The sequence below is a fragment of the Bacillus rossius genome, chromosome 3 (assembly GCF_032445375.1).
Source record: "Bacillus rossius redtenbacheri isolate Brsri chromosome 3, Brsri_v3, whole genome shotgun sequence".
In the NCBI taxonomy this organism is placed as follows: Eukaryota; Metazoa; Arthropoda; class Insecta; order Phasmatodea; family Bacillidae; genus Bacillus; species Bacillus rossius.
Window position 1 is genome coordinate 71,023,460 of NC_086332.1, and position 24,002 is coordinate 71,047,461.

At 36.2% G+C, this 24,002-nt stretch overlaps 1 protein-coding gene across 2 annotated transcripts in view; it reads left to right on the forward strand.

Annotated features, from left to right (window-relative positions):
* Window positions 1–836: 836 nt before the first annotated feature.
* LOC134530880 (conserved oligomeric Golgi complex subunit 1) overlaps window positions 837–24,002 on the forward strand; it is a 79,855-nt gene continuing 56,689 nt past the window's right edge. The window contains exons 1-6 of one of the 2 annotated variants that reach the window (XM_063366155.1): window positions 837–1,071; window positions 2,984–3,154; window positions 6,124–6,269; window positions 9,115–9,266; window positions 19,399–19,600; window positions 21,743–21,884. In XM_063366155.1, coding sequence (XP_063222225.1) covers window positions 935–1,071; window positions 2,984–3,154; window positions 6,124–6,269; window positions 9,115–9,266; window positions 19,399–19,600; window positions 21,743–21,884 — 950 coding nt within the window. In that variant the 5' untranslated portion in view covers window positions 837–934. Of the gene's footprint in view, window positions 1,072–2,983; window positions 3,155–6,123; window positions 6,270–9,114; window positions 9,267–19,398; window positions 19,601–21,742; window positions 21,885–24,002 lie in introns of those variants that run through there. The other variant, XM_063366156.1, reaches the window with a different exon arrangement.

Below are 24,002 nucleotides of genomic sequence, written 5' to 3' on the forward strand. Positions count from 1 at the left end.
AGCCTGTAGCACTCATCAGGTACTTCTCGGGCCTTCTACAGAGGCCGGGTGATGGCAGACCTAAGATCTAAATTGCAAAGTGCATCACATAAACAGTTCGAAATGTTTTTTGATTAATAACAGCATACTCCGGTTAGGAACATACAAACATTAACAATCACTAATATACAGTAACTGCCATGGAGCACCAGGCCCGACCCTTAAGAAAAATTTCAACATATGATACTGGGTGACTAAAGTTAACACGACAAAGACTGTTGTTGGGATATTAGGGTTTATAGCTAAGTTATGTCAATCACCAATTCACGTTCTACATAGTGCAAAGGTTGTCAATGTAAGAGTACCATGTTCAAAAAACATAAACATGTTCTGAAAACTATCCTGTTTCATTTCGAGTTTATTCTGAATTATATCCATGTAGGAACCAGCATATTATTCTGAACAAAGAAGTACAAGCGTGTACCAACTAGTTTTCGGCTAAGTAAACTCCAGCCAGTGAACTTAGTATAACCTGTCCCATAACGCAGCATTGGTTAGTCACGTTCGGCCAGCTGATGCCCTCCTGGGCAATTTTTACACAAACCAATCATAACCAAGTCCTCCCTGGGTCGAGCACGAAACAACAGGTAATGGCAGTGTATGTTACCTCTCTATTCAAAATCTTTTATTATACTCTCACATACAACCCATCGTAATATTGATTACCATTTTTTTATATTTATTTATCTGTTAATAGAATAAGGATTAAAAAAAAAAAATTTTATACCTATTTTAGAATAATATTGAAAAACTCAGTAAGTATCATTATGGAAAAGTGACTAAATGAATTTGGAATGTGTCGTATGACGTGTTTCATCGCATTGTTATTAAACCGCCACCCTAACCTTAAATATCAATCAATGTTTTAATTTTGCTAATACGTCTGCATTTCGAAATGCAGTTTCATAGTTTATTAGAAATTAACGTTGACAAGTTATTTGAAACTCATACTATTTCTGAAGTTCAAGAAGTTCGTAAGAAATTACAGTCTGAAGTTGAAAAAAAGAAAGAAGATTTACGAGTTATTGTCGGGTTCGTACTATTATATTAAGGAATTTAAGCGTAAAAAGAATTTTAATTTAGTTAATTTTAATACGAAAATATATGCATCTTACTGTATATACGAAATAATTCACTCTAATCTTCTAGGGGTTATTCGAACTATTGAGGAGCGATGGGGGTGCGGTTATTTGAGTTTGTAAATTAATAATTAAAGGTAAAATTTAAGAGTAGCGGCTTTTCCCTAAAACAAATCCTGAAAAATATATTTTATGGACGCTACAGATGTTACTCAATGTAATCCTTAAACAGTATTTGAAAATTTTAACTGGATTCTAATAAACTTACGTTTATATTTGAAGAGGTGCATCCTGTGCAGTGCTGTGCCCGTCGTCATTTTGTTCTTGAACAGCAAAGCCCGAAGATTGTTTTCAATGAGAGTATGGCCTGATTCTTGTCGTCACCCTACTGCTTTCTTAATACTAGCTGCATCTTGATCCTGTCGTTTGTCAGAGATCCTTAGGGCTACAGCATAGCTTAGACTGTTTTCAAAAATACAGGATAGTTAGGCACAATTAGGAAAACAAATAATGGTGGAAAGCAGTTGTGGCCTCGGCCATAATGTACGTACATTAAATATCCTTGTCTTTTTGAAAAATGCTTCTGCTACACTATATTCTTAAGGATCTCTGTTGAACCATACAATCAGGTTGTAGCTAGTCTGAAGAAAACTGTAGAGTAGGGACAACATTCAGAGATCTATTGCGCGTAAAAAGAGTCTCGGCTGCGCTGTTAATTATATTTTAACATAAATTTATGTCACTTTAGCAGCCCAGACTGGACTATTTTCCTTATTAATACAAATTCACAATTGACACAAGTAATACCAAAACATACAAGCAGCACTCACGTAGTTAATCATGGGGATAATGTTATACTGAGTTACACCATTCCGTCTATAAACATAAATTTTTAAGAATTCAGTAGGAATTTTCAAACCCTTGTTTTTAGGGTAAATAGAGGAAGAACTACACTGTTGAAAAACCCCACTTTCATCATTTTATTACTTTATTAACGTAAAAGCGGTAACCCTAGAAATTTACCTAATTAAGTTTGAATTAAGCGTTTGTTGGCTACTTGTGCAAGTGGAAATTTTTTTTCCCTTATATTCCTTGACACAATCAATATTACCTATACATAACGATTAAACTTCACATTATTCCATCAGATTAGCTACAATCGTACAATGGGATAAGCTTTTACACCAGCACTGTGTTAGTTTTAAGTATATTTCGCTACAGGTTTAACCCTTGCTTAATACTATGTTATTGCTAAAAGTTGTGAAATTTGTTTAGCAAATTAGAAGCTCTGAACGTTACTATATAATTTGATAACTTAATTTAAAGGCCTTTGCCCTCCTTAATTGATTTGCATTTATCAATGCCTCATCCATACCATTTTATTTTAAAACTGTTCTTATCAGTAGCCAGTTTTTCCCTGCACCTGTTCACACTCAACTGGGGCTAACTCTACAGCATCGTTGCACACTTAAGTAGGAACAAGTTTGATAGACAGTAATACAATAAAAAGGCAATTCAATAAATTTTTGGACATAAGCATAAACTGCTCACTAACTTTTAACTCTTGGTATTCTAATTTATATTTGTCTATTGCAGTTTTCTGTTATAATTTTGTTGTTACAATCAGCTTAACAGAGAAATAGAGAAAAATATTCTAAAACATAAAAAAAAATTATGAATTCCTTTATAAAAATTAGTGAAACACAGGGAATATTTCAGTTCCAATTCTGTATTAGTCATGAATAGAGCATGCAGAAATGTGGGGAAGTTATTGCCAAGAGACGTGGCCAAGTTCCTGAATATTAGATGTGCATGATAAATTGTGGTTTGGCTGCTATAGCATGTGTCGGATGTGGTGTGACCAGGGAGCGGTACAGGGACCTGATAGATGCTGCGGACACCATCACGGAGATGAAGGAAACGGTGGCGGGAGTCGCTCTGCACCAGACAAGGATGACGGACCAGCTGCAGCATCTGCAGCAGAGACAGCTGTTTGGTTTCAGGGCAGCCGGAAAGAGCAGCTCCACACCAGAGAGGTGGGCATAGTGGTAGGATAAACTTTAAAATGCTTTATGAATAACTAAATGAATTACTTTTTTTTATTAACATCTTGTTGGCATTGAGGTGATTTGAGACAGGTATCCATTAGTTGGGGAAAGGGGAGTATCCCAAGATAACCCATTGTTCACTGCAATACCCAAATTGTTTCCCATTTGCAAAACAAAAAAAAATGGGTTTGACCCCCGTCAGGAATCGAACCTGGCCATCATGTTGCGACGTAAGTGCCAATGTAAGGGCCGCCAAATGTAGGAGCTGCCAATGAGGAAAGACAAAGGGCCAGCACCTGGGTCTCCCTCTCCCTCACGACACCGCTGTAAGGCATATGGACTAATCGTGCCGTGCACTGGCTTCCGCATCAAGACGTATTACAAGAAATGCAAATAGTGTGAATAGTGTGGCATAATGTGCCACACAATTAGTCTGTTCACCTCACAACTGCTAACTTCTTCAAAGAAGGCATAAAGAAGCTTGTTGTTACAATATGACAACTACCTCAACCGTTTTGGCAATTATGTAGAAAAATAAGAAAGCTCCTGCTGAACTTTTGGTAATAAAATTATTATGTTATATAAATTTTGTCTTTCGGGAAATTGAAAAAAAAAGCAGCTCTCATATTTCACTTTGTGGAAGTCTTAATTCTTTATACTTCAAATTAATCCAGTTTAATAAGGTTGTAAAGTTAAAATTCCTCTAAAATTAAATTTTTCTTAACCTACATATATAATTGTTTAAAGAATATAAAAATTTATTTAAATGAACTTGGAAATCAGATATTAAATACTGTAAAAGGAATGCTTATATTACAAACTCCTGCTAGTAATAAAAATTGCTACACATAAAAATATTTTTATCTCCAAAAAATATAATACATTTTTGATATGATTTAAACTTGAAATGTAAAAATGGGAATTTTTGATTATACGTATATACTTATGACTTTTGGTCAAAATGTTTTCTGTCTGGGAGTTTTCTTTTGGAACTTAAAAAAATTTCATATAATGGGACTTTTTCTGTAAATTCAAAGAAATTAGGCCTTGGCTCGGGGGGAAGGAGGGGGTGGGAATTTTCCCCTTCCCCTCCCCTTAGATTCACTCCTGGTCCCAGTGATTAAGATTTTTCAAAGCTTTTCACACCCGTATGATTTAGTTAGTGACTACAAAAATTCGTGAAATTTATTTTTGTATTAATGCATATTTTGTGTGTTTATTTGTGTGTGTGTTTGTTTTTAGTGCATGTAGGTGGATGTTTATCTATCTCCATACACATGTGTTGGTATGTGCATGTGTATATGTGCATGTGTGTGTGATATGTGTATGTGTGCACTTTGTTCTTTTGGTTTTTCTATGATATACTAATACTCTGCAGTGTCGTGAGTTAATATTTTCTCATATAAGTTAACTTAGCAACTTGTGTTACCTTCTTGCCTTTTGGGGCCATCTGTATAGTCATTCAGTTTGACTGTCAATTTAACAGTATCTCAGTTGGTACACTTAGTGACCACCAGAGTAAAGTACACAGTGCGGCTACCAATAATATTTGAATGAGTTTCTATTGTAGTATTATTACAAATGTATGATTTCAAAGAATGCGGTACACAAATCCATCACTTAGCACGTCTTCAAATTGCGCGATTTCATTTAACGCAATATTAATTTTACTGCCCCAGTCTTGTATAGTATGTCTAAAATTTCAGTTAGCATGAAATTGCTTCAGGCAAAAATAAAGTCGGACATGATGCTACAAAGTCTGCTTCAACCTGGTAAAAACAGATGTACTGTGGCATAGAGTTAGATATATGAAGGGGAAGAGATGCATGCGCATGTCTGACTACGCTATTGGCTGTTGTGCAAACATCAGCTATAGCAAGTTTAGTTGCTGCTATGGAGTGTAAAGGACCAAAAGCTTTTACTTCCATGCGTATGCCGTCGGGCCGTAGCGTTGTCGCTCGGCCACAGATTGGACCGTGAAGAACTTCACTCTAGCCAGTGGCACACAAAAACACAAAGCAACATCTGCCGGTAACTGAACGTGCACAAGCACCTGCAGTTCGAATCATATTGGAATGGTGGCTTCCAAGTGAGAGCGTAATGCATCATGTTTAAGTATTTGAGACAAAACTAGAAGTATTACGGCATGTAGAATGTCAGGAAGCCACATTTATGTTGGTTGCACTTTAGTTTCAACTGTGCGCACAATCGTAAGAAATAAAACATTTGTATAAGTCTGATGCAGTTGGTCGTACTAACAGCAATATTTTTGTCTTTAAATACTGGAACAGAAATAAACAGATGATTCACATGGAAAATTTTGTTAAACGAATGGCGCAATGAAAAGAAAAACACGGCTCTGACAGGATTCGTTTGTACCAAGCGGTGATAAACAATTAAGCACTTTAAATTATGAAAAATTGAAATGGTAATATCCGGGCAGTTATTCCTTTCACTGTCAATAAATGATGATTTGGAAAGTTTGTGGAAAAATACGCAATGTGAGTTGGTCACGCCCGCGCCCGGGCAGGCAAGCCAACCAGCCGACTGATGTTACGTACATAACCACCTATCTCCCGTTATGTGGTGTCATATTTGTCCCGTTATGTGGTGTCATATTTGTCATACAAAGTATTAAATGGTAGGCTTATAAAGATAAATGGTGACATATTTATCATTGAGTGTTATTCTACACATTTATATTATGTCAAGAATATTTCCCTACACATTTTGGAACACATTAAGTAAATTAGTCTTGCTATTTATGGAGACTAATGATTTGGAATACACAATTTGAATAACACAAACAATTTTAGGAACACATTAGTCATGCTATGTGAGGGATTGGTGTACATAGTTAGTTTTAAAGTGATCAACATGGTATGGCATACAGGATGTGTAAAACTATAAATTATGTGGCATAGTATAACAACACATGGTACGTGGAAACTTTCCAGGCTGGCGAGGAACAAGTTCTTCTGTGCGGTTGCAGCTCAGGTGAAGATCCTGGTGGACATCCCAGACCAAATCTGGACAGCGATGGAGCAGCGTGACTACCTCATGGGAGCTCAGCTGTTTCTCCTGGCCCGCCACGTCAGCACAGGTGAGTGTACGGCCGTCCTCAAATGATCTGACTATCCTCTATAGTGTGTAGACTTTTCGAGCAATGCATTGTTTTACTTTAAGCTTAGTTTCAAGCATTTTTTTTTATTTGTTCATTTTCTTCTTATTACCACTAGTTAGTTAAGAGCGATTAAACAATTTCAACAGATATTCACTAAGTGTACTGTAATGAGTGTAAAAAGTCGCTCAAGTGATTATAACTACGAAAACTTGGTAACTTCACCCAGTATAAGTAGGGGCCTGTTCTTTTCGCGATCGCGATTAAACGACGATAAACGCGAAATCACCGTTAAATACTTTTTTTACGCGAAATCGCCATAACACAGTGTTTTTACACGAAATTTTGTATTAAATACGAAATTGCACTGTTTTTACGCGAAATTTAAATACTGGGTAAAAGACTTGTCTCGTCAATGGTAAACAAACACCGCAACATGGCCGCCAAACATTAATCATAAATGCACTAAAGCAAAAAAAAGCTTACACACACTCACGTTATAATGTTAAACCCAAAAATATACTGTAAAAATACACAAAACTACAGCGTTTATTTTCCTTTCCGGCATAATGTTTGGATAGATAAGACAAATAGGCGAAGTTTTAAAGCATACGCACACCGCTCGGGGCACTGACGTCAGCTTGGAACAGCGACACCGGATAAATACAAAAGCAAGCAGATTATCGGGCAAACCAGGCACAAGCATTTTAAATCGTGCCAAAAGGCGGATAAATGTAAACAAACATTAATTTTCGAATGGTGTGACGATGATGATTAGTTGGCCAACAGTTTTAATAAATGTTGTTGGTTCGTTACCACTACGCGGAAATACCATAACGCCGAATGTCAAAATTGACCACAATGCCGAAATAACAACTGAATGAATTTGTGTGTGTTTCTTAAATGTACCTTAACGCCGAAATACCACAATCAAACCTAACCTAACCTAACCTAACCTAACCTAACCTAACCTAACCTAACTAACCTAACTAGCCTATCCTAACCTATCCTAACCTATCCTAACCTAGTCTAACCTAACCTAATCTAACCTAACCTAGTCTAACCTAACCCAACCTTTGTGGCAGCCTTGTAATGACATTTTTCGGCATTGTGGTACACAGCAGTTTTCTAGCTGTTGTCGTTGTGATCAATTTGGCATTTCAGCGTTGTGGTATTTCGGCGTTGTGGTGCGTCCTCGATTTTGTTAAAGGGATTAATAGTTTTCCAGATTAGTTTATGGGAACGAACTAATAATCAGTGTCTAAATCAAAAGTATTGTCATATAAATTTATGTAACCTACCTGTTTAGGGTATTCAGTAATGAGTAGGTTCAAGTAAAATTATTTAACTTAAATAATTTCAGATATATTTACGGTAACACAAGTTTTTTTTTTTTTCACCGCTTTTGTGTTTTAAAGTGAATTTTAGCACCACTTTTGTGTTTTAAAGTGAATTTTAACATCGCTTTTGGTAATTTTTAATGACGAAATCTGAAAATTTTATTTACCACTTTCAGGGGGCTCTAAGTATAAGTATTAAACTTAGTGAATATCTGTTTAAAAATTAAGAGAGAATAACAAGTGTACAAGGGAAGTGTGGTGTTAATATCTTAAAATACAGTTTCAACCCTTGATTACTAGTACACATATATTAAACATATCTAATACCAGTAAAAAGTCATGCAAGTGTTCATAATTGCTATCCCTTGCATGCCCTTTTACAGTTCAAAAATGATGTTTAAAAATTTCTAGGGGGAAACTGTATGACCTAACATCAAATTCAAGACAGCTATTGATATGCAAAAATATTCTTAAATTAAAAGTAATGACAAGAAAATAAAATAATCAACTCAGCTTATAAGACTGAGCCTTAAGGGTGATAGTTATGATTTTAGTACCCAAACAATGCCTTCTCGATTTCAACAGTTTTGGATTGTTTCATTTTCAAAATTTGTCTTCATTGCAGCATTTAAATAACTTAGTAAAATACCTGTAGTTAATTGTGACTGGCTGCTATAAATTGTTTTTCTCTATGTGAATTCATTAGCATTTAGAATTGAATTCATTTTTGGGTGTTATGTGTAACTAATAATATGATCAATAGACACTACTTTGAAAATAATATTACCATATGTTTGATCCCTGCCTTAACGAAGGAGAGATTTCAATATTAAACATTAAAAAAATTTTATGACATAAAAACTGTTGAAACAAAACCTTCCCCTCTAAAGCACAAAAGACAAATTTGTGGGTATTTAAAATTATTTTAAGCGGCTTACAATATTTTAATATTTTATTGTAGTATTGTTATATAATTTATATTAAGACATGTGGTTGCTCAGCAACCAACCCAGCCACCACTAATGTAACTTCAACTTTAACATCCAGAAACCTACAACAACCTATGCACATCACTTAATAAAAAATAAAAAAAAACCCTGTCAAACCTCCCTAAACAAAAAAGCAGAAGTTCAGAAAAAATTACTGTCCATAAAAAAATCTTTGTAACAGTAAAATCTGTGTAAAAAGTCATGTAAGTGTTTGTAAATGTTACCGCTTGAGAGACTTTTTAAAGCCATTATATCATAATTATTAAATACCTCTTGAAAATATTGATGACAGAAATACAAATTCAAGAGAGGTATGTATAGTGTTCAGTTTGCAGAAATATCCCTTATCTAATGGTAATAAAGAGGGAATGAATAAAATCAACATTGCATGTGAGATCCCACCTTATGTGGGCTATGTTCATTTGAGATATAAATTAAAGAACTCATTCTCTTCCACTGAAAATGGCTAGAGATTTGTTGTTGTGTGTGGTGTTGCAGGCCTCCAGCTGGAAGGTGGTGCCTCAGAGGGACTACTGATTGTCGAGCAAATGCCTTTGATCCTCCAGCAGTGGGACACCATTGGCCAGTTCCGCACAGCCATCCTAGATGGCTGCCAGCACAGTCTTCAGTCCCACAGCCTGTCACCAGAGGTGAGGCGTTGATTAAACAACTTGAAAATGCCAAAGACTTAAAGAACTTAAATTGTGAATAGTTCCCAACTATCATGCAATAATAAATTGTACCAATAATTACCCTTATATAATTTTTAATGAGTACCCTAGGATGATAATATTATTGTCAAGTGTAAATTAGTACACTGTTTTACGTAGGGAAGGCTTATTTATTTGATTTTGTAATGTTACTAAGTGTTGTGGTTTAGAATAATTTTTATTTACCATTTGTAACATACATATCAACACCTTAAAAAGGTTACAAGGATATACACAACCTACATTTACAAAAAAAAAAACATGTACATAATAAAGCAAAACATAAAAGAAAAGCAATAACACAAATACATAAAAAAAAATTTAAAAAGGACAAACAACATAATACAGGAAACAACTTCAGTAGGCTCAAAAATATTAGTGTTTACTTACTGGTTTTGAAAGGATCATATTAGTTATAATGTGTTATTTAACATATACATACAAGTGCTAGTTATAATAAATATAAGTACAGTGTTTTATCATATAACCGTTAGGGGTGTGCGAATACTCGAAATTGCAAATATTCGTGCGAATCGAATATTTGATTCGATTCACATTCAAAACCAAATTAGGTATTTGAAAATTTCAAATATTCGAAAGTTTTCGAATGTATTAAAATATTACTTTTGTTTGACAAAACGTGTGATACAATAATATGTCAAACCTCGAGAAATCATTTTCCGAGAGACTTAATGGAAGAAAAAAAAACTGTAAGCAGACCTTTACTTACATCAAATTTTAGGTTAGGTAAATGGGCATACTGAGAACAGTTAAAGCCAATGTAGCGTGAAAATTATCATAAATGCTTACGATTTTACTGCAAACTTTACGTGATGTGTAGCATAATTATTTTATTATATCCAGTTGCTAATACAAATCTAGAGAATTTTTTTTAACGATAGAAAAGTAAGCACAGCGGTAGGGATGGTCGGGTACCCGAAATTTCGGGCAGTGTTTCGGGTATCAAGTATACCCGAAATTCCGGGCGGGTATTTCAGTGCCCGAAAATATCGGGCACCTTGGAAAACGGCAATACCGCACGGCGCAAGTAAACAAAGCTTCTTTTTTTTGGAACGCGCGGCAGCTGCAGGAACATGCCACGCCGTCGCCGTCCCGGCACCAGCCGGTGAAGTGAGTGTGTGTGAGAGATAAGATAAAGAAGGTGCCCGGTCAGCAAGTGTGTTTGTGGGAGGGGGAGACAGATATAAGAGAGCGAGCCCTGCAGCAAGCGGAAGTGGTCAAGGTCAACATTTACCGTTACTCTCGCTGGCTGACTTAACGATGCAGCTGGTCGCCCGCCTCTCTCTCTCTCACACACACACACACACACGCGCGCGCGTACGCACGGCGGATGCTCACTGCTCAATAGTCACAAAGCAGTGTTCAAGGCCGGTGGATCTGCTTGCTGTGTGCGAGAAGGATTATAAGCTGACTTTAATTACACACATTGTAGTTGCGTGGCATTTACAGAAAGTGGTTGTGAATTGTTTCTATTTAATTCATGTCATTATTTTACCAAAATGGATACCAGTGGAAGTGTAGGTCAAACAATCAACAGTGACAATGAACCTTCAAGCAGCTACCCAAACACAATTTAGTTAATAAGCACTTTATTTCCAAGATTAATATGCACTCTATTTTTTAGTTTAATGTTTAACTTTCATAGCAATGCGGTATAGTAAAAAAATAAAAACAGTTCAGGTTTGTCAATGCAAACTTAAGTATGACTATTTTATGTTCAAAATTTATTTCATTAACTGATTTTGATGCCCGACCGAGATTGCCCGAGCCCGAAAATTTTGGACAATTACCCGCCCGAGCCCGCCCGAAGTCAAATTTCTCTGCCCGACCATGCCTACACAGCGGCCATCATAGCTACAGCGTGTTCGTTTGTGGTTATGGCCACCAGAGCGGCCCATGGCCAGAGAATTGTGTTGCTATAATTGCTCCAGCGCAATCGCTTTTTAAACTACCGAAAATGTTACGTAAATAATTAGATAAAATTAAACAGACAAGATAAACAAAATTCATTAAAAATTATTTTGTCTTGACACGTTTGATTCCAAAAGACTGAGAACGGAATATTGACCATGCTTACGAGCAGTTGTAAAAAAACAACTCTTCGATATATCGATTGTTAATCGCTTGAATATTTACTGCGGAGAATAAAACTGATACTTCGAAGATCTGTTTACTTTCATAAACTTTCTTTGCCGTTTTTAATTTTCAGAAGAAGTGAAGTTCTGGACGTAATTTTTTGATTCCTGCATTACGATATTCGTGTTTACGCTGGTTTAAATTGAAAATACAACTGGTACAATGAATAACGACGACGAAGATGTTGATACTAATACTGCACTGACACGTAAAAGAAGTGTTATATGGTCTAATTTCTCACAATCAGAAGATAAGACATTTGCAAAATGCAAATTATGTAAGAAGGACTATAAAACTAAACGAGGTAAGTTCAAAATTAGTTTATAAGAGAGTGTTAGGATTGCATGATATGTGCATTTTTATTTCCCTTTGTCTTCTTTAATAAGTACAATTAAAAAGTCTTCAATCACACGTGATTTTTAGTATTTGTTGTTTGCATTTGGTAAAGTTTGAGAAGAATGCCTCGATGCTAATCTGTTCTAGTTATTTTAAGTGATGATAGTACAATACGAAATGCTTATGGAAACCCAACTTACAAAATGTGAATAATTGTCTTGCACCCTGAACCCAATAATTAACGTAACTTTTAATGAATTTTACGTTTACAAATTATATAACTCTGGTTTTCATGTAATTAAAATTTGAATGTGCTGACAATGTAATGTATATAATGTAAGTACAAACATTATATTTTGTCATTAGGTACTACAACACCTCTTATAAACCATATCAAGTCCACCCACCCCATTAAATGGAAGACCTGCTGTTCTGAAATGGCCAGCCTGCAACAGCAGGCTCCTCCTGTCAAGATCAGCAAAACTTCACAGCTCAGTATTGATGCTGCTTTCAATAAGCAGTACAAGTGGGCACCCAACCACAGTGCAGCACAGAAAATTACAAAGCAGATTGCAAGAATGCTTGCTACAGATCTTTTACCATACAGTTTTGTAGAAGGAGATGGCTTCAGAAATTTGATGAAGGAAGTAGCTCCTCAGTATCAAATTCCTGCTAGAACAACATTTTCCACAAACTATGTAACAAAATTGCAGCAAGAGGTAAGGTCTTAACTGAAAGCTGAATTTGTGCATGACATGACAAGTATGTCCAGTTTGTCACTTACAACTGATGCTTGGACATCCAAGGCTGGAGATAGCTATGTAAGCATCACTGCCCATTACCTCACTTCAGATTTTTCATACAAATCATTCCTGATGGACATAATCAACATGAACACATCACACACAGGTCAGAAAATTGCTGAAGAGTTGAGTATGTCAGTGAATTCCTGGGGAATAACCATAACAGAAACAACTATTCCAATATACTGTGTGACAGATAACGGAGCAAACTTCTAGCTTGCTTCACGACTTCTGTTTGGGGATAAAGCCTGTGTTTGCTTTGCACACTCTCTACAGTTGTCTATAGATCACACCTACCGCGAATGTCATGGAGCATCAAATCTCTTGGCAAAAGCAAGACAGGTGGTTGGTCATTATCGACGCAGCAGCAAAGCCAGGGAAAGCCTTCGCAGCCAGATGGAACAATTGGGTCAACCAGTTTTGGAAATGATACAACATGTTGACACTAGGTGGTCGTCAGATTATTCTATGTCAGAGAGGCTTCTTCAAATAAAAGCACCACTGGTTGCAGACCAAATAAACACTGATAGCACAGAAATGTTAACTAGCTCGAAATGGAAGCAGATGGCTGGAATAGTGGCCATTCTTAAGCCTCTTGCTGATGCCACTCGAGAAATAAGTGGCAATTTATATCCAACATCTTCCATGGTTATTCCTATGTTAAAATGTCTGCACAGTCACCTTAATGATTACATTGATAAAAAGGCTGATGGAGTTATTTTTTGCGAAATGTCTTTCAAAACATCTTTTGGCACAATTTCCAAATTACATAGAAGACAAAGTATTTCTCGTAGCAATGATTGTTGACCCTAGGTACAAAGATGCATTTGTTAGCAAGATTGTTGCACAAGCCACACTCCAAAGCGCACATCAAACACATTGCAAGATGTGAACAACATACTACACACAATCAGAAGTTGGGTGACCCCACCACCTCCGCCAATACATCAGGACTTTGGTCAGCACTTGACAAACTTCCCAACGAAGATTTACAAGACAGTGACTGTGCTCAAGAAATACAAACATATTTGACAGAGAAACGTATCCACCGAACAAGTGACCCGTGGAAATGGTGGGAAAACTTTGGTAAAACAAAGTTTCCAAACATAGCGAATGTTGCTTTGATGTACCTGAGTATACCTGCAACTCAGGTTGCTTCAGAACGTTGTTTTTCTGCTTCTGGGAACATTGTCACTTCCAAGAGGCAATGCCTGGATCCAGAACATGTGAAGGAATTGGTCTTTTTGCACTGCAATTTACATAATGTTGATGGCAAGGTGTAGGCTTGGCTTTTGATAAAGATATTTCTATATCACTGATTGTGTTTTATTACTAAACCATTAGAAGAGACATAAAAATATGCATGTTACTTGAGTATTAAAAATGTATATAAAGCTAAAGAACATTACTCTTTAAAAAAACCATATATAATATGACAAATTTTGACTAATTATTCAGATTTATACCTAGAACTTAATTAGAAAATATTCGCAAATTATTCGCTATTCGCAAATATTTGATTCACATTTGATTCACATTGAAAAAGTCACATTCGCACAGCCCTAATAACCGTTGCACATTTCATACTAAAATCAAGTTTGAAAAATAGAGGTGTGTCTATTATGCAAAAATAAAAATTGTTAGGGAAAGTTATTCATATATAAAAACCCATTCATGGAAAGTACGTTTATTTAAAAATTAGAGTATACAAAAGCACGTCAAACAATTTAAATTAATAAGTCATGCAAAAAAAAACCTTTCTTGAACTTTAAATTCAAAAAAAAAAATCTGTCATCTGAATGCGAGCCTGAACTAACACGTAACTATCGTTGTAGTACACACTTACCACAAAAGAGTGGGGGCCATCAAATGTAGTTAACTCGGCACTCGACAGAGAGCGCGCGTTCCATGGAATTGACGATATTCGACTACGTGCACGCGCTCTATACAGGAAGCAACAAAACCAAACATAAATGATGCCAACTAGTGGTGGCTACATTTTTATAAGCGGTACACCGCGGCGATGCAGACAAACACATAATAGGTACAACGTTTAAAAACGTCTTTAAAAGAAAATTTACACATCAGACAACTTTCTTATTTCTATTAATTAAATAAGTAAGTGGTAATGTCCGAATAAATATTAGATTTCTACTTTAAAATACATCATTTTATACGGAAAAAATACCTACACAAAGCACTTGGAATTTAATAGCGGGACAAAAAAATCATGCAAAATTTACACGAGAGGTTTTTTTATCCAAAGCTTGACACCCTAAAATATTGGTGCGACGATTATGCGATAAAACGCGGTAATAGTATTGTATGGTACATTAATATTTCATAGTTTTCACATAATAAATAAAAAATAAAATTAATAAAGGGGTGAAATTAAGACTAGCAATTAATTAAATTTGTGGTTAAGTGATGATTACATAGAATATGAATAACAATTTAAGTTTATAAAAAATAGAATATCATTACAAGATTAGCGATATAGTGGAACACAGACAAAACATTTTTAACAATTTTTTGTGCTATTAGGTTGCAATCAATCAGCATAGGAATTAAAATTGGTGATATGTCTATATGTCAGGACTGCCGATTTCATGGATTTTATCTGTTTTCACGGGTTTCAGGCCTTCAAACGGATTCCTGGATTTGGCTAATTTATTACGGATTTTCTCTAATGGGATTTCCGTCATAACTGTACATACTTCGTTGTTCGTAAAACAAATTTTGTAAATGGCGGAGAAAAGGAGCTTTGCTTGGAAATTAAGTGCTGCCAACTGCCTTTCCAAAATGTTTCTAATGCAAAATGAGCATTGCCGAACATGCATGAAGATGCCATATTTTCAGGAATTTGGTTATGTTGCTTTAAAAATTATTTCAACATGGGCACAATAATCCACTGTGTATTTTTGTAAAATCCGCATTTAAAACTCATTTCATGCATAATACATAACCATTTAAAAGGGAGAGATATAAAACTGAACTTAATTTTTGCGTTCACATCACCAACATTTTGGTTCATGGCAATATGGATTACCTTGGCATGTAAAAAAAGTAGTTTTATTACAATGGCAAGCAAAGCTGCCGTGAACACATGCAGTAATGTAAAATAAATAAAATCTTCGCAATATTCACTTTCAACTTTTAATATTCCATATAAACTTTTCTGATGGTTTGCTATTGAATGCAGCACTTTTGTAACGTAAATACTAGTGGGAAATGCTTTCGCATAAAGGTAATATAAGGAAAATGACGGTGAAAGTAAAAAAAAAACTTTGATCATGGCAATTTGTAAATCCTGGGTATGTAAAAATGAGGTTTTATTGTTGATTATCCATTTATCTATGATTATTGCTTTTGTTTAGCTATGTTATTGATATTTTGTTGTGTTGCTTTTGTAAAATTTCTTGGGCTTAGTGATTTAAACTAGAATTAAATACTTACAGTCATTGTTACGATGAACAAAAAACGTAAGGTTTCACCAGATCGGGCTCCGTTTAAGCAGAAGTATAAACGAGAATGGGAAAACCAACTAGAATGGATAAAGCTAGGGAGCAGCGATTATTAAGCTAAGTACACAGTGTGTAATTCAATGCTCAACATTGTCAGTGGGGGGCTTAAGGATCTGCGACATCATGGGAATTCTGAATGTATCAAAAGAAATCAAAGGGGCATAGAACAGAGGTAGTTTATCTTGGGGTTTTGAATTTTATCCGGACCGCTTGGATTCCCAAGTGGTCATATTCATGTATAATTGTTACGTTTTTAAATTTATGTTGTTTACTGCTGCCAGAACGCCACCACCTCTTTCCATCGAAGTTTGAACAGATTCTCAATCAGTTCAGTATACATACGAGGTAATTATCATTAAAATAATTTGAGTTGATACTATTATTCGTGAACCACGTTTCCATATCAAATCATAATGACTTCGAGAAAGGTTATCAAAAAATTTAATAACTTTGGTTCTTAAACTTCTTACATTCTGATAGTAAAGAACAAACTCCTTGTTGATAAGCTGCACAAAGAATTAATGAGAAGCTTCTTCAGGCTCCAAGGAAGAGAGAGAGAAGCAGATGTAGATTTGGAATTAGCAGTTTCCGTAGATATGTTATTACAGGTGAAGATCTTAATGTCCTCAGTTGAGGAAGCATTATTTAAAAATTGTTCTGGGTGCAATTTCCCATCAAACAGGCTTATCAGACAGCCGCTTGGCCAGAATACATTGTTATTCATATGAGTGAATTCTTTTTTTAAAACATGCACATGGAATGAAGCATATTAATTATATTTGGTTTTCAATTTAGTTACTTTGATTTGTTATAAGTTTTTTCATTTGAAATATAATTAACGATTTCTTGTTCTTGGGCAGTTGGGTCAAATCTTGTCACAAAGAGAGCTTCTTCTATGTTGTCTAATGAGTTATGACTCTATTAGATATAGATTCATCATATAGGGATGAAGGAAACCCTGAAAAGTCGGATTGATTTAAGAATGAAGTATTAATACTGAAGTTATCACTAAATTAACATAAGATAACACCAAGTAAACATTGAAAAACACGGAGCACGTTCGCACACGACCGTCCGCTTTGAACACACGTCAGTGACTGAACACATGGCTGCGACTAAACACACAGCGGCGACTCAGAACACACATTTGCTTGAAATGAATTGGCACAATTAAAACGTCAAACTATTATCTTGAAAATAGTATATTCATCTAATAATGAATACCAAGAATAATGTGTTAAAAGTTCCTCCAAGCAATTATATTACTAGCAAAGAGAACTGTTTGAAAAAATTTCTTAAGGGTCCCATACACACTCAGTTTATATTTTAATTTTCCATGTGTGGCATCATGTCTGAACAATTTTCTGAACTGCACATTTCTTTACGGGGAAACCTCCGGTGTCTGGCCTGAGCCCTGGGATCTCAGCTCTGTCCGGTCAGCTGACAGTTCGCTCAGGTGATCATTCAGTCCCGTCAGTTGCGTTGAACATTTCAAGTTGGCTGCATCGTGCATCGAAAAGGGACAGCCGTCTTTCATTTGTAATAAATGTACAGATTCCTTCCCAAGCTGTGGGATTGGGAACAAGTTCAAAAAGGCTACCTCTTACGATGTACTTGTGGAAGAGGTAAAAGTAATTGAACCGCATGTTAATCATGAAGTGGGGAAAAAAAAAGTTTGCAACATTTTCTCATCTTTCTGGAGAACTGATACAACTCATAGAAAAACTGCAGAAACTGGACTAAAAACTGAGCTGGGGCTACAAACACTTAGTCCAGTTAATTGTTCAGTTTATTCTTCAGATCAGGATTCAGGTAAACTGATAGGTAAACTGATAGTTAAACTGATAGTTAAGCTGATCATTAAACTGATCATGTATGGGGCCTTTTATAGAATAGTTTTGTGCTTAAAATACTTAAAATATTGAAAAAATTGTATGACTCCCCCACCCCCAAAAAAAAAGTTATTTTGCACCCATGTAATGAGCGACAATTTTTTGGCATGGTGAGTGTTTTACAGCGAATTCTAGCTATGCAGTTGGGACAGCACTGTTTGAACTTGTCTGTGGAGACAGTTATCTATTTTTCTATTACTCTAGTGGTGGGGGAAGGAACAAGGTAGACTGGAGGGGAATGAACACAAAGTCAAATTGCTTAAGTCCCAGACACAATGTGAGTGTTTGTAAAGTTATCCATGTTCCTTGCATGGAGAGAGGAAGAAAGATTGTTGAGAACCAGCCTGTGGTTACTTGTACTGGGCACAGACACTCAGTCATGCCCATGGCTGGGAGAGCTTGGGAAGAGACATAGGCGTTAGTGTAAGGCCAGTTGTGGGCACCGCTATTAAACACCTTTAATAATGCACTCAAGACTTTTATTTCTGGTTTATTTAAATAAATATACCATTTGCTATTACGTAGACACATGAACTGTGCAATTTTTAATAAGGAAAAAAATATATATATAAATTCAGTGTCCTGATGTTTGTTTCCAGTGAACTCTTCACCAAGTCAACCGATTTCGATGAAAATTGGCATTAATGTGTAATTTTTTCCAACTTGAGAGATAGGTTAGTTTTTATTTCGATTAATGGTATTAATAATTTATAATTAATAATAAATAATAAATAACCGATCGCCATGGGTTAACAAAAAATCATAGATCATAAACATACAAACAGTAATTGTGTGACATTTCTCTATGTCCAACACACTGTCATATAGCGCTATCCAGTTTGCTTTAACTCGCAGACAATAAAGCTCCATGTGTTTAGCCCGGGCAACGCCGGGTACATCAGCTAGTTTAGAATAAAACTTTGGGACTGTACAGGATTAAGAGTCGGTCTTGCATGTCATGTTGGTTATTTCATTTTAATGTCACAATTGTTAGTTGAGACGTTGAGAGCTTTTCCTGTAAAATTATTCTGCTTTAGCTGTTGAATTTTATGATTGTTTAAAATTTTCTCAACGTATACAACTTACTAAATACTACAATCTAACAGCAGTTAAAACTCACGCAGATGTTCATAAAAATTGTGATCACTTGAGTGACTTTGTGCAGCTTGAAAATAATGTTTAGTAAATTACTAAGTATCAGGTGAGAATATTTGCCACCCAGCAACAAATGAATAGACGGGAAGAACCTTGATTAACAGTAATGACAAGAAGAAGAAATGACCAGCTCGGCCCTTTGTGTGGTGAGTGTCGTGCGAGGATCGACGCATGAGCGAGACGGGACGATGCCTTGTGCCGGAAGGAGGCGGCCAGCTGCATGAGCGCAGTGGTGCTGCTGGAGGGCCTCGGCTCGCTGGAGCTGCTGGACAGGTTCCTGGAGCTGCGCGGGGACTCCCTGGAGAAGGTGCTGCAGTTCGACCGCGAGGCCAGCGTCAAGGCATCGCTGGCCTCCGCCCTGGAGCTGTTGGTGCACACCATCCTGCTGCTGCATGCCTGCTTCTGCGGTGAGCACTTCACGAGGAGACGCTTTGTGTCATGTGTCTTTGTTTCTGTGTCATTAATTTTATTTTTATAATTTATATGTATTTTATTAAAATGTCGCAATATTCATCATACGAGATGTTAGGAAATTTTTTTTAAGCAAAATATTGTAATTTTAATAAACTTGGAACAAAAAAATAAGTATGCAAAAAAATTTTGTGTTTCAAATACATATGATATCAGAAACTTAAGGTAAAAATGAGTTAAGAATGGATGTGTTAAACAAAAGGTTTATTGGTCATGTTAAGTTCTCAGGTTTTTTTTTTTAATGACCCTAGTACACTTGTGATCATTAGTACCTTATCCTAATGTGAAAGTTTTCTACCCTGTATTGTTTTCTGTGCAATATCATGAAATATACTACCTAAAATAACCTGCCTTATTTTTACTTTTCCCAGTTAATGTTGATGAGTGCACTTGTACGCTGAACATGAACTTCAGATTTTAAAGGTTACAGCAAAGGTGTGCTTCATTATTGAATTAATTCAGGAAATTGACACCATAGATTGTGTAAAACCTCACAAGAAAAGTGTCTTAAATTTGAGTAAAGTCTGTGTCTTGAACATGTTCGTGACTATGGACACCACACATGACAAAATAACAAGCAGGCAGCTGCATGTAGCTGCAGAAGTAAGGAGCCAAAGTGTGTGTCGTCACACTCATTTAGGGTTTAGAACTTCTGTAATTGCAGTGTTTTCTTTTAGTAACCATAAACTTTCAGCCAAACTTCCTTTTTATGTTAACTTACGATAAAAATCTCATCTTGAAAAGTACTTTATGAGCTTGCTTACTGTTGTGCCAACTTCAGTGTTTCCTCTGGTAAGGCATGTTTTAATTGTTATTTAAGTTTGGAACCCCTCCTTCCCCCTCTTTCATTTTTCTTCTCCGGTTTAGCCTTCTGGCACAGAATGGAAGGTTTTATGAGCACAATCATAAAACAAACTAACTCCTGTCACAAATGTATCTAATGTAAGACCTATTTACTTACGGAAAAAATGCTGGACACCATAGTATTTTCTACAGTTTTTATGTCATAACAAATTTTTTTACTTTTATTGACGTGACAACGTCTAATAAATTGATGAACGCCGGCTGCACGTACGAAAAAGTGTCCCGTTACGCACATTGTTCCATTACGATGTGTCCCGTTACACTCATTGTTCCGTTATGCTGTGTCTCGTTACGCTCATTGTTCCATTACGCTGTGTTCCGTTACGCTGTCGGCGAGTGCAGTAATAATAGGTTATTTTACAATTGACTAAAAAATTATGGTGATTAATATAATTGATGATAGATATTTGATTACAGTTTATTTATATGAAAACTTGTTCATTATTATATTTAAACTATATAGCTAAACGCAATTTTTTAAAATTAATTACAAGTCATCTACACGTGAACTGTTTCGTCGACTGTTTATAAAGTGAAGTGAAAAGTTAATGTAGTTTTCATTGCTTATCACAACAACAATTTCGGCAATAAAGGTTAATTATTCTTGCATTTTAATAATCTGATTACTAGTATAATTTCAAGTATTTATTCTTTTATTATTAAAATAAAAATGATTCAATTTTATTGATAAAAGTATGCAATCATTTTATCAATGTTTTGTTATGACGTTGTCACGTTAAACTATTGTCCGTAAACCGACTTTACAGTCAACCAATTTTTTTATAACTTGCTTTTGTTATTGCAGAGGACAGTAATAACCTAGTAACATAGGGTCTGTTGACAGTTGCATTCATTCCCAAAAACAAAATAAAAACTAAATGCCAGTGACTTCACAGGAAAAACTTTTTGTAGCAGCAGCGAGTCATTATCTCATTATTAACTTCAGGCATTACCATTAATTATTTGTATGTGTGTATGTATATGTATACACACATCTGTATATATACTAGGCTTTACTGAAGCTGAAGTTTGAAAATTATATGATAGAATTGTAACGGTCTTAAAAATTGTTGTAACAAAAATGGTGTCTTTTGGTTCCTATCTTCCCCCTGAAGGGAAGTATGTGCCTGCCCAATGCAGCTCCTTAATGCTTCGGCTAGTAGACTGACACGAGCCTGCGAGTGTTGCAGCTGGGATGGTCCGTTGTTTCGCAGACGGCAGCGACGACACGCAGGGCCTGGTGTGGGGGAAACTGAAGAGCATCGTAGGAAGGGATGCCCTTCCTTCCGTCTCCCTGGTCAGCCTCAAGGATTTGGCTGTTGCCAGGTTTCTGCCGCCAGTTGTCAGAGAGTACAGGTGGGTGTCTAGAGCCCTTCATCATATTTAGAATATTTCTTTATGAATTGCTGTAAACAAAGCTGAAACCAGAGGGTATACATAATTTAGATATACCTATACTCTTCATAGAACATCTGTTCTCAAATTAAATGACACTTGTACACTTCATATAAATTATCTTACTGATAAGGCCTGGCTTTTACTTGTAACGGGGGGGACCCATGGTTACTCTATTTTATTGTGTGAATGTGTGTGCACCAGAAGGATAATATTCAGCAAACAGGAATCTGAGATTAGGTATCTTCCTAGATGACCCAGTACATTTATGTCATTTAGGCCTAGGTCCATATCAAAATAATTCTTTTTAATCATCATGTTAGCCTCATCACTGTGAATGTGGTAAGTACAACAATGAGTACTTATGAGATGTGAAAAGAAATGAAATATATAAAATATAAAAAAATTACTACTTTAATTTAAAATAAAATAAAGAAATACTGGTATTTAACTGACGTGATATTTTATTTTATTGTAACTATTACATTTATTGTATAATGTACTAAAATTTACTTTATAAATATTGTTACCTAAACTTAATTTTACCATTATTATTTCAAAACTTTTAAATTAAAAAAAAAATGTATTATGTATTTGAAGGAGGTAGACATTGTGTCAAGTCTCGATCGTGCCCATTTATGGCTATTAGTATCTTTCGTTCTTGACACAAAAAACACTTAAAATAATCCATCAAATGTTTCAGGTAGTAAAATGTAAAATTCTGCCAATGACTTAATTTACTCAAAACTGTTAATGGCTTTAATAAAAAAAGTGTTGAAATGAATTCTGAAATTTATTCTTCTCAAGTCAGAAATTACATGTCTGTTCCACTATTCCACGCTGTAACAGAAAACACTTACTTTGGCTGATCGCTCCTGACCCTTACAGTCCTGTGCCTTAATGAAAGAAATGTCTCTAGTGACTTCTTCATCTAGGTACTGAAGACAAGGGAACTAAATACCAGTGGACAATCGAGCCACTTGGGCCTGTGCCACACATCTGGACCCTAAATTTCTAATCAAAACATCCAAAACTTGGGGGAAATGTTAAATTAAAATTCAACAGTGGCATGGCCCTGGCACACAGATGTGAAAATGTCCTCTATGCATTCATAATATTGTTACGAGTGTAATTTGGGGAGACTGGGTTCGTAAGGAATAGCCCAATTAAGTTTTATTACAGTTTTATTAATTACTAATATTTTCATTACTAATAAATAATTGTACTTAAAAGTGTCAGATCACCAATCACTAGCACTTAAAATGTTTATTTGCAAGTCACTCAATGTCCGTCAAGTTCCACAGTTCGCATGCCTCACTGGAGCTAGGCTCAATAGTGGTTTGCCCCTTATCTTACATCTGTCCACACACAGTCTCGCGCCACTCAGTTGCACTCTCTCGATCCTGTCGCACCACGCTCGAGGGGGTCTCTCATCCTCTTCGCCGATGTCGCAATTCCCTTCGCTCGCAGAACTCTCCGAACCCTCGGAACTTGTTCGGAACTCCTGCGGAGGCCGGCGTCGCTGCTTAATTACTTGTGGCACCTTTCTCTAACCGACGAGAGCATATGTGACGAGTTGTGTCATCCTGGGACAACCTGACTTCCGAAAAGTCCAGAAAGGTGTTTATTCGCGCCACTCCGCGCAACGACCTCGGGAAACCCTCAGAATTCCCAGGCCGCTAAAGGTGATAATAACCCGAGTTGGGATGATGCACGGGGTAGCAGAGGTGGGAGAGGGGTAACGACCCTTGTAATCCCGCGAGGCACACGTGGCATGCCTTAAGTCAGTGGATGGCACGTGACACGGCACATCACGTCAGTGACAGTGCGGAGCCGCTAGCCGGCTCCTAACCTGGTATCATGGTCTGGTCTCTTGTGTTAGTAACAATATGTTTTTTGTGAGCGACCTATCGGCACAATACTCAAACAATGACTGATAGGGCTACGTAACTACATACGTCCAACCATGCGGGAGGGAAGGTAGCCACATGACCTCACCGACCAATCACATCACACCTTTTACACAAGGACACAATACCATATAAAATACATTACCCTTGCATCGAGGATATAAATCAC